The sequence below is a fragment of the Euleptes europaea genome, chromosome 12 (assembly GCF_029931775.1).
Source record: "Euleptes europaea isolate rEulEur1 chromosome 12, rEulEur1.hap1, whole genome shotgun sequence".
Lineage (NCBI taxonomy): Eukaryota > Metazoa > Chordata > Lepidosauria > Squamata > Sphaerodactylidae > Euleptes > Euleptes europaea.
Genome location: NC_079323.1, coordinates 34,072,194 through 34,084,330, shown reverse-complemented (window position 1 = coordinate 34,084,330; position 12,137 = coordinate 34,072,194). Strand labels below are relative to the sequence as shown.

The window sequence follows — 12,137 nt, the reverse complement described above, 5'->3', positions numbered from 1 at the left end:
CTTATTTGCCTGCTTACTCTCTCACTTTGGGAGGGTAGCAGGTATGAGGCCATAAGGAACTGCAGCCACCATGTTCTTGCTCACTTAATTTTAGTGCTGTGGGAAAGGGTTGTGCCTCCCATATTTAAAGGAGGTTCACTGAGGTCAGCTTGCCCGAGGGTTTCCAAAATCTGGAGTTTGCATCTCATCCAAAGTGTGCTGTGAAGAATCTATTCAGAAAACATTTTCCTCAGTTTGAGAAATGGTCCCCAGTTTACACTGGGTAAAGCAAGATTGTTCACGGCAAGAATTATTTTGGCTTTACTTTTACACTCAGTCCTTTTACTTTTCAGTTTGTCGACGCCGTCTCCAGATGGTGTGGCTACCACTTTGAGAGGTATGTTTCCTACTCAGAAAACTGCCGAGAAAGCTTATGTCTACAGCAGTGGTTCCCAACCTTTTTTTGGCCGTGCCCCACCTAAACATCTCTAAAATCCTGATGCCCCCCCTTGTGACATACAATTCTTATTATTCAAAAAGTGAACTCCTATTAACCACTCCTCTCTATTAGTGGGCTTTCCCCCTCTCCATTGTCACCAGCTGACCGCCTTGTACATTCTGATTTTAATGTTAAAAATGTGTATGTCACAATATATATTTATATACTGTATATGAGGCCCCTAGGACCATAAGAAATGCAAAGAATTCACTGTTAATAACTCATTCTCGAATTTCCCCCCCTTAAAAATCAAATTGCCCCCCTGTGGGGCGTGTGCCCCACATTGGGAACCACTGATCTACAATGATGCTCATGTGATTTGTTCATGAGGTTTGAGGGCTCCCTTTTTCAAGGCATCTTCAGGCCTTCCCTCCCATCTTTTGCTTACAGGTTGGCTCAAAGCCATGATATTGAGGGGACAGAAATTTCCTTGCTGAGGACTGAGCTTTGGTTTCTTGCTGAATCACTCTATGTGCTCCATTAATAAAAAATAACACAAAAGCCTTGTGTACCATGGTACTGAATGGGAAAGTCCTGCCATACTAAAATCGTGTTTATGAACCATTGTAAAGATTTTGTTTCGACACAATTGGTAACCCAGTTTTAGTTACTTGGTAATGTGAATCAGAGACTTTAACAGTTGGCTGCCATCACGTCAGTAGTTTAATCATCTAAGGTATATATAAATACATTCAAAATGCCACCTGTCTTCTTTCTAAGATGCTGCTGCCAAAGTCCCACCCCCTGATGAGGTTTCGGTTGAGACGGCTTCAGAAGCTATTACTGAAAAGACTGAATTAACTGAAGTAAGCACACGGGCTCTTTCTTTGCATTTTGGGGGTGGAGAATTGCATTTATATTTCATTAGCTCTGTATAAGTGACTGTAACACTCTCTACATTCAGTGTATAAATGCAGGATCGCAGCAGCAGGCTTTGTCCCTGACCTTCATGCAGCGATTGATCTGTCTCTTGTGCACAGGTCCCATTTGTGTATGCGCATAGACTCTGCGCACAAGGTACAATCAGTGCTCACAGGATGGGGACACAGTAGGGCTGCCAGATCCCCCCTCTCCTCCGGCGGGAGGCTATTGTGCTGATATCGGGAATGTGCGCGTTTAGAACCAGAAGTGCTGCCTCACAAGGGGCCTTATACCTCTTAGTTTGAGTGTTAAAGCGGCCCTTTACCACTCAAACTAAGAGATATAAGGGCCCTCGCGAGGCAGAACTTCCAGTTCTAAACTGGAAGTGATGCGTGTGGTATGTACGCGCACGTGCACGTTTGCCCACCGACCCTCAGGTGGTCGGCGGGCAGAGGGGTAAATTGCCGGGGATTTGCCCGCCACCAGCGGGTACCTGGCAACCCTAGTATACAGCCTGCTGCCACAGTCCCATTTTCCTACCACAGGTTAATTGTAGCACACTGTTTCAGTTGTCTGCACAAGATTTAGTGGCCCATTCCTTTTTAGACATGTTATAGCTGTAACAATAATCCCCCACTCAGTTCCCGAGATGTTTAAGGGGAGGTCCAGAAGGCTCCCAAAGACTAATATAATTATCAAATATCAACTATAATTTTCTTGATATTACAAAATGGTGCATTCTTTCTAAATCCACCAGAGCTGGCACTATGGGAAATCTCGCCCCCTGTTTAGAGTGATCTGTTTTTGTGTGTGAATCAGTAGTATTTCACAGACGTTTCAGTTTTGAAGGTAGTTGAAAGTGATCTAATCTTGCCACCTCCACTGTGGCAAAATCCTTCTTATCAGCCAGCAATAATAAGATTAGCCAATATTCAGGCTGCAATATGTTACAGATTGCATTTGGAGTCAGAACCATTTGTAAGATCTCTATCATGTATATGATAGGAGCTCTAACTAGATCCCAGTAATTCTCCAGTTTGGACACCTATGAACTAAATGATGGTCTTTAAGAAGTACAAACCATTTTTTGTTTTCCTTAGCCAAGATGGGAGCTAGTGCTATTGAGTACAGTGCATTTCAGTGGTTTATTGCCATGATAAATGCCTTCCACTTTAGAAAAAAGTATATGTAAATTATTGCTGAAAAGAAAATGCACAAACCACAAAACTAAAAAGAATGCTTTGGAATTTATGTGATCTCACATGCTTCATTGTTATACTCAGCTGCCAAATTATGCTGACAATTTCAAGAATGCCATAACTTTAGTTGTCCTCTTTCAGACTCAAAGTCTGATCTTTTGGATCTTCTGATGCAAACCAGGAGGGGGGAGTTAGAATGGATAGTATGACCTTGGGCTAGTTACAGCTCTGATAGAGCTCTCTCAGCCCCACCTACCTCACAGGGTGTCTGTTGTAGGGAGGTGAAGGGAAAGGTGATTGTAAGCCGGTTTGATTCTGCCTTAAGTGATACAGAAAGTCGGCATATAAAAACCAACTCTTTTTCTTCTTCTTCTGACAGCACATTCCTGAAAGAAATGCCTGCAGCAGGCTTAGAAGGCAACCCAGCGGCATTGCCTCCTAAGGCCCAGCATCAAAAGGGTTGCACGGGAGATATGCCACCTAAAAGGTGATATGCCTAAAAGGTGGCATATCTTTGCAAAGAAAGGGGGGGGCGTTCCTGAGCCAAAACGGCTCAGGAGGCCGACTAATGTTGGGCTCACTCCCCGCCCAGTGCCAGAATACCCCGGGAATGCCTCCCGGGGCATCGTTACGCCCCGGAAATGCCGGAAAGCCTCCCACCTTCCAGGCACCGGCGGTGTGGGCCCTTGCGCCGGCTGAGGCCTTCGTCGGTCTCCTAAGGCCTTTGGGTTGGGCTACCGGCGCATTTGAGGAAGGTGCCGTAAATATACATTGTTTCCTATCCTTCCTTTGTGTTCCCCTTCCTCCCTCTTTCCTTGGTCCAAGACTGCGGTCATAGACCTAATAAATTATTATAGAATATACATTGATATAATTTTGAGATACATTGATACAAACAAAGTATGTTGGTTAGAAAATTATTGTCTTATTCTAAGAAAATAGGAGATACACATGGGAAAGATAATATATTGTTTTAAAAACTAGATAGACCTATGAAACGCTATAGATGAACTGAGGTAACATTCCAACCCTTCCTTCAACCATTATTATTATCCTCCCCCTACACACCCACCCCGTGGCGCAGAGTAGTAAGCTGCAGTACTGTTTTCAAAAGCTCTGCTCATGACCTGAGTTCGATCCCGACTGAAGACGGTTTCAGGTAGCCGGCTCAAGGTTGACTCAGCCTTCCATCCTTCTGAGGTCGGTAAAAGGAGTAGCCAGCTTGCTGGGGGTAAAGCGTAGATGATTGGGGAAGGCACTGGCAAACCACCCCATAAACATAGTCGGGATGTGTCATCACCCCATGGGTCAATAGTGACTTGGTGTGCTTGCACAGGGGACTACCTTTACCTACCTTTACACACCCACCAACTTTGATTCAGCCTTCCCTCTTTCCTTCAGCACCTCTATTCCAAGCATCTCTCCCCAACTTCTCATCAATTATCCCTATTCCCCAATATTTCTGTCACCCCACTTTTCACCTTAGGTAAACAGGTTTTATAGGGGTTTGTACATAAGAAGAACCCTGCTGGATCAGACCAGTGGTCCATCTAGACCAGCATCCTGTCTCACACAGTGGCCAACTAGTTACTATGGAGGGCCAGCAACAGGAAGTAGAGGCTAAGGTTTTTCTCTGATGTTGCCTCCTGGCACAATCTCAAAGAAGTTTAAAATCTGTTTGACTAGATGTAACAGCCCAAAAAATGAGTATGTGTATCACAGGATATGCATTCTCTTAAATAATGACTGTCTCCCTTCAGCTGTGGAACTATGGAAATGGACTCATTTTTCCTCCAGCCGCATTCCATTATCTATGCAAGAGGGGTAGAAACTTGAAAGGCAAATTGTATTCAAAATACGTTTGTCATCTATTCTGAGTAAGCTAGTGTAGAAATTGTACTAATGAAGGGAAGATTTTTTCCTAACTCTCTTTCACTCACTCAATATTTCCTTTCCCCCCTTCAGTTCAATAATGAAATAAAGAAAGAGGAAGAGAAACTGGCAAAACTGGCTCATGAACAGGTGGTTGAATTCAGCATTCTTCTTCCTGAAGAGAAATACAGCACTGAACTGAGCGACCCTTTCACCGAAGAGCATCAGCAACTCTCTGAGCAATTCATTTCTGAAGTAATTGTCTTACCTGTCCATTTCTGTCTATAATCTGAAATGTTAATGAGAGTGCATTCAGATTTTTATCTTCTTTAGTGGAATTTTCTGGGGCCAATGGCTATGCTCCTCAGCATCAACTGGTGTTGTTGGCCATTTATGCATGGATTGTTTCCATCGCGATTAACCCCCAACTACTTTGGGGCATCGTTTTCATTATGCACATCTTTTCCTACCTTTAGAAGTCACTTCACTCTCTCCCCGCATTTTCTGAATGTTGTTTTGGATCCTCAGATGTGTATTTTAGCTGCTAGCAAGCATAAGAGGAAGGGGATATGTAACAGCATGAGGAAGAGGGAATTTGACTCTTCCCTCCCATTATGTTTCCTCAGTTGGAAACAGCTCATCTGGGCAGCTTTAAGCCCAGGAGGGGCAACAAGTTTCCTTATCATGCTATTCTCCCCCCACTGAGGTTTAAAGATTGTGATGGGTGGATGAGGGTCTGGAAGGGGAAATATAATGGCAGGAGAGTTAAACCCCCCACTTCTACAGTACCACATCCACAATCCATTATCATTCTGCCAATGGCTGTTTTTTGTTAAATATATATCTGGGAATCCACGAATAGATCCTTAGTATTACATGTGTTTTGAGTCATGCTGACAGTGGAATAAAGCAGGCCCTTGGGAACTGCTCAGTTTGCCAATCTCTCTGGCTGACCTCTGACAGAATCTATGCTCAAAGATGAAGGAGTGTTCATAGTGGCCTTTTGTTGTTGCTGTAAATATAAAACTTCCTTGTCTCCTGAACATCTTTGCCTTTTTCATATACTTAGGTCTGTTTTCACTGTGAACTGCTTAAGTGCAGAACAATGGTTTGGGATCGTGCCTGCTTATAAAACCTTTCCCTCTGCTCCCCAGGCCTGGCTGATGGAATAAACTATATAAGGTTCTCTCACCACGAGTGCCCCTTTCTAGCTGAAACTGTAGCCTCGGCTTGCCTTGCCAGTTGGCATTGGTGAGATGTGTTCTCTATAGGCATCCCCGACTAAGGATGCTTTTTATTCACCCTTGCTCAAATGACTAATACAGTTGCTATTGTGAGAACTAAGAAATAAATTGTTAGTAACAATCATAATTATTTCTCTAACTCACCTGCATCTTGACTTGGCAAACACTGTTGAATATATCATGCTAGGTGTAGTCTCTTGCCAGATTGTGGCCCATATGGAGAATAGATGAATTCTATCCTGCAGCCAAAGAGATCCATTCTAACTCTTATATGTGGCCAGATTAGACCAGACGTCTTAATTTTCCAACATATGTGGCCAAGTAGCAGTGCCATACTATACGTGGAAGAAATGTCTGATCGGACAAAGGCCACTTGGCATGCTGATATTCCTTTCATCCTTTGCCTAGCTCTCTCTGTGCTTGGACAGACACCCTTCCCAGTTAGAAATTTTTGAAAGGTTTTCATTCTGGACAGAGTGAGTTAAAAATGGAGGTTGTTGTTATGAAGTAGCAAATATCAGAACGAAGAACCACACTGGTTTCTTGCTTCATGATGAAAACAAAGAGGGGTTGCTTTTCTCCTTCTGAGTGAACCAAGTTGAATGAATAATAAGGCTTGGACTAGTGGGACTGATCTATCCCATGATGGAAGGCATTCAAAACCTGCACAACAAATGAGTAACATCTGTACATTTATTACACACGATACATCATCTTTGTCTCTATTTTTTCAAAACAGATTCAAAATTCATATGAAGGATTGCCCGGATACAAGAACATCCAAGTAACTGAATTCAGGTATGAAGTTCTGTCAACACAATGAGAATACATTCCTTATTTTATTAGTTTTTATCAAAATTGTCTGAACAAAGCTTCGCATTATATCACTCTGCAGAATCAGAATAGATAAATCTGCTAAGGAACCGAATGGTTCTGAAGACTACACTGTTTGTTGTAACATTGATGAATACAGCTACAGTTATCCCATGAGATTAGGGTTGCCCACCCCAATTGGGGGAGGGCGAATTCCCAACAAAACTAAATGTTGCCTTGATGCTAAGCAAGCAAGGAAAACTAGCAGCTGCTTGGAAAAAGTTGGGCTTGCCTGAGAACTGCAGATGCTGGCCTCCAATTCACAGTGACAATTAGAAGCCGACTGTGAGCTGCCCAGAGCGAGGCCTCCTTAAATGCCGGGAATCTGGACCTGAGTGAACTTCAGGTCTGGCTATGAGGAGGCCAGCCCCCCCCCTTGAGACCCCAAGCCTGATTGGCTTGTTTGAACCAGCTCCCAGCCAATCATCTGCCGGCGCGCAACCCAGGCTTCGGGTGCAACTCCCCGATTCCTGCCGCTGCGGCCCGTGATGCCGCGGAGGAACCCAGCTCAGCCAGAAGCCTCCCCCCAGCTCCCCGGCACCAGCAACCACCCTGGAGCGGGGGGGGGGGGGACAGGCCCGCCCAGCGCCCTCCACGGCCCAGCCCAGCCACCTTGGGCTCTTCGGTAGGTGAGCCGGTGCCCCGTTTATCCCATGAGATTAGGGTTGCCAGCTTCTAGGTGGGGGCTGATGTTCTCCTGGAAATTCAACTAATTGCCAGACTAGCGAAATCAGTTCCCCTGGAGAAAATATCACCTCCTAGGCGAAACCCCTCCCGAAATTCCTCCCTCCACATCTACCACCCCCAAATCTCCAGTGATTCTAAAGGCCACAGCACATGCTGTTCATTTTTGAAGTGGGAAAAATGATAGTTCATTCAAAACACATTCAATCATATATCATTCCAAACATTAAAGTTCATTAAAACACAGTCTTTGAAACAGGGAAATGGGCCTCTCTACAAATTGCTTCAGTTTTCATTACAGTAACATAGATTTCTTACACAGATTCCCAGGCTTACATAGATCACAAGCCAACACTAAAATTATTGAAATTATACTGAAATTATTGAATAATAACCATTGTATAAAACACAAGCAAGATTAAATTTCCTGTGCATCAGGTTAATGCTGTAGTAAAAATCATGAACATATAGTGTGCCGCGTTATTTTACTGTTAAAGAATAATATTTTTTTTAGCATAGCAATAAGAATCAACCTTCCCATCCTTTATTAATCTAAGGTCTCATAATGAGCATCGTGGCTGATTGGGGATTTGAGACTACATTCCTCCAGTTTACGTCTAACATTCTTCCCACTGCAGCAAACTGAGAACAAGCACATAATTGTGCTTTCATAGGAAATGATAAATAAAATATATGAAATATACCAGAATCCAGATGTGGCCCAGTACAAAAGTTGTAAAATAATGATTACTTATTGGAAAATGCTTTATAAATATCTTTGATTGAATGGCATTTTGTTGATTTTGGTAGAGCTGAGGTGTAATACTTAAGTCAAAAGGAACTTTTCTCATTCCTTTTTTCATCTTTTTGTTTTCCTTCCCCTCTTCACGTTTAGGTCTCCTGAGGATGACAGGTAAAAGTAACTTTCAGTATTGTTTTCTTGTTCCTTTGATAGATTATTAACTTGCTGCCTTATAAGTATATCGTTTTGATGAAATGCTCCAAGACAACTGAGCTGAGCTGTAGCAGCAAGGTGTCATTTGAAAGTCACTAGTGTACATGTTCTCCAATCAAAGTTTAATCAGAAGTTGCTTCTGGATATTGGGTCTAAAGTCAAAGGTTCCCCCAGTCCTCTAAAGCATCAGCTGTGTGGTCAAAAGTGTTCAAGGCATACTATGAGATCACAGGCTGTAACTGTTGTGTATGTAAATAGTTAGGTGGGTATACAGGGGAAGACCTAGGAGCTTGAGTCCCAGATGAAGGCTCCTAAACCCTGCTCGTGCTATTGGCCCAAGCCAGCGCGCCCCATTGGCCCTAAGCCGGGTCGTGCCATTGGCGACCGGGGGGTTGTTCCCCCTATCACGGATCAGGGGGGGGAGTGGCCGCAAGCGGCCAGGGGGGAATATAAGCAGGGCCGTTTTACACAGTTCTCTACTTTTGACGATTTTTAATACTACCGATTCTGTTTGAGATATTTAATACTCTACCATGGGAAGGACAAACTATGTTTAATGTAAACTTTAGTATGAGCATCTAAGCTTTAAGAGGGGAGTGGACATTCCAAGTTTTATTGCTGCCAATTCTAGTGTGGTATTGTTTGATTGTATTTTATTCAGTTGGACAAATTGTAAAAAAAAATTTTTTTAAAGAGGGGAGTGGACATATTCATGGAGGATAGGGCTATCCATGGCTACTAGTCAAAATGAATACTAGTCATGATGCATAGTATACCTGTTCTCTCCAGAATCAGATGAGCATGCCTATTCTATTAGGTGCTGTGGAACACAGGCAGGACAATGCTTCTGCACTCGTCTTGTTTGTGGACTTCCTAGAGGCACCTGGTTGGCCACTCTGTGAACAGACTGCTGAACTTGATGGGCCTTGGTCTGATCCAGCATAGCTTTTCTTATGTTCTTATGTAGATCTTTACATATAGATACAGCAACTCAGTCAAGTTGGACTTACTGAGCTTGAAATGGGAGCAAGGCATACCAGTTGCTCTCTCAGCACCAGCCTTTTACTTGGGAGTAAAGGATTTTGGGAAGGGTAATTCCCAGGCTGATCCAGAGCCTTGCTTATCTGCCACATTTTTAAGCTGCTTTTCCTCCAAGGAGGTCAGCATTACATAAATTGTTCTTCCCTCCCTATTTTATCCTCACAACAACTCTATTTATTATTTATTCTTTCAGCTTCTTCCCACCCTTTCCTGATCAAGTCAGGCTCAGGAGGGCTTACAGCAAATCCCAATAACAATTAAAAACACATCAATTACAATTTGAAAATGTTCAGTATCTATTAAAATTGCAGTGGTGCCCTTAAAACCATATAACAATATCAGGGAACCAATCAGAAGGGAAAGAATGAAGGGAGGAGCAACAGTATCCTCAATAAGGGAAGGGAATAAAAGATAGGTAAAATATAAGTAAATGGTAAAAGGGAGCGGGGAGGCCAGCTAAGATGGAAAGCATCACTGTCCTCAAATCGTAGGCCTGGCAGAACATTTCAGTCTTACAGGCCCTGCGGAATTGCATCAAGCTCCACGGGGTCCGTATCTCACTTGATAGAGAGTTCTACCAAGCCATGGCCAGAGGCAAGAAGGCTCTTGTTCTGGTTCAGGGCAGCTGGATACGTTTTGGGCCAGGGACCACCAGTAAGTGTTCCCAGCTAGCATAATGCTCTTTGGGGGGTGTATCGGGAGAGACAGTCTCTCAGGTATGATGGTCCCGGACCATTTAGGGCTTTAAAGGTCAATACCAAAACTTTGAACCTGATCCAGTACTCAACCTGGAGCCAGTGCAGCTGGTGGGGCACCAATTGTATATGTGCTCTCCATGGGGTCCCCATAAGGACCCGTGCCACCACATTCTGGACCAGTCCGGAGCAGCTCAAGGGTAGCTTTACATAGAGCGAGTTGCAGTAGTCTAATCTGGAGGTGACTGTTCCGTGGATCACTGTGGCTAGGTCAGGGGGAGAAAAGGTAGGTTCGGCTGAGAAAGAGTGACTGGCCCAACATCCCACAGTGAGCACATTGTTTTATAAACATCAAGAGCAGGTGTATTGTACGTTCCTCTGTCTGACAGTTCTCTCTCAAACTTTTCAGTGGCGTGGAAGTTCTATACTCTGTGTTTTTTGATGGGGAAGCCATCAGCAATGCCACCTGGGACCTGATTAACCTTCAGTCCAACAAAGTGGAAGACAATGCCTTTATGGAAATTGAGGATAACCCAACTGTGGTTTACACCGTCAGTGACTTCAGACACTATATTGCAGAAATCCTTCATAAGAACTCTTTACTGGATAATGTCTCCCTGATCTTGGATCCTGACTCTCTCCAACTCATCAGTGGTGTGTATTACCTAAGAAATACTGCATTGACTCAGTTAACTTACCACTATTTACTTTTAAAATATGTTCAGACACTAGAACTTACCCCTGCTCCCCAGAAGTGTACAGATAGCAATGTATGACTGGCTTTCTAAGAATTAATTAAAATGAGGCCAAAGTCAGCTTTTGTCTCTCTAGACCAGGACTCATCTGCTTACATTTATGACCAACTGGGCTTTGCCTTCAGTCCATTGTATGCAAGGGTTCAAGGGAATTGACTTGCCATGCTCCAGTACAAACTGACCAAGCTAAATATAGGATGCAAGTGAAGCAATTCATCCAGCAAGTCTTTATGGCACTCTATGATTCTGGGGTGCACATAGCTCATCGGGTTGCAAATTCTGGGTTGGGAAATTCCTGGAGATTTGGGGGGGGGGTGGAATTTGGGGAGGGTACAGCTGCAGAGAGGAGGGAGCTCATTAAGGCTGTGCCGTCATAGATGCCACCCTCTAAAGCAGCCATTTTCTCCAGGCGACTGATCTGTGTAGCCTGGAGATCAGTTGTAATTCCAGAAGAATTACAGTCACCTGGAGTTTGGCAACCCTAACTGCTCAGCTTTTGCTCTCTGACCACTTCCCTCAGTTGCTTCATAGTGCTACAAGCCGCACCCCAGCATCACCAAGGAGGATCTTAGGGCACATCTATTAGCTATCATGAATACTGTGCCTGCTTTCTCATAACGCCTCCTCTCCTTATAACAATGGAAATGCCTCTTCTGTTGGTTCTTCCAGCCTTGATAAAAGGTTCTAGAGTCCCAAGGAGTGCTATAGAGTTCCTTTCACTCTTGGAGTTGAGTGATGGCTTGCATGTATGTGTGCACAGAATAACAGTGTTTCGGGGGGTCTTTTTACTGATTGTTGAAAATGTATTTGTCCATTGGATGCAGAGCTGTGTTTATTAGGGAAAATGCCTTAATACGGTTTGATTGCTTTAATGGATTGTTTGTGATATATTATTCTAAACCTCCTCAAGCTCCTCAAGCAGGATATCAATGTTTAAGAGCCAGTGTGGTGTAGTTGTTAAGAGCGGTGGTTTGGAGCAGTGGAGACTGATCTGGAGAACTAGGTTCGATTCCACACTCCTCCACATGAGCGGCGGAGGCTAATCTGGTGGACTGGATTCGTTTCCCCGCTCCTACACATGAAGCCTGGGATGGCCCAGGCTAGCCTGATCTTGTCAGATCTCAGAAGCTAAGCAGGGTCAGCCCTGGTTAGTATTTGGATGGGAGACCACCAAGGAAGTCCAGGGCTGCTATGCAGAGGAAGGCACTGGCAAACCACCTCTGTTAGTCTCTTGCCATGAAAACCCCAAAAGGGGTCGCCATAAGTGGGCTGCGACTTGAAGGCACTTTACACACACTCACACTTGAAGTCAGCTGGGTGACCTTGGGCTAGTCACAGTTCTCTTTGAGCTCTCTCAGCCCCACCTACCTCACAGGGTGTCTGTTGTGGGGAGGGGAAGGGAAGGTGATTGTAAGCCGGTTTGAGTCTCCCTTAAGTGGTAGAGAAAGTCGGCATATAAAAGCCAACTCTCCTCCTCCTC

The 12,137-nt window shown here is 44.1% G+C and overlaps 1 protein-coding gene across 1 annotated transcript in view; it reads left to right on the top strand.

Annotated features, from left to right (window-relative positions):
• IMPG2 (interphotoreceptor matrix proteoglycan 2) overlaps positions 1-12,137 on the top strand; it is a 78,360-nt gene that overhangs the window by 50,540 nt on the left and 15,683 nt on the right. The window contains exons 7-12 of the mRNA XM_056858530.1: positions 333-376; positions 1,199-1,284; positions 4,504-4,665; positions 6,394-6,452; positions 8,107-8,124; positions 10,312-10,556. Of these exons, the coding sequence (XP_056714508.1) occupies positions 333-376; positions 1,199-1,284; positions 4,504-4,665; positions 6,394-6,452; positions 8,107-8,124; positions 10,312-10,556 (614 nt within the window). The remainder of the gene's footprint in view (positions 1-332; positions 377-1,198; positions 1,285-4,503; positions 4,666-6,393; positions 6,453-8,106; positions 8,125-10,311; positions 10,557-12,137) is intronic.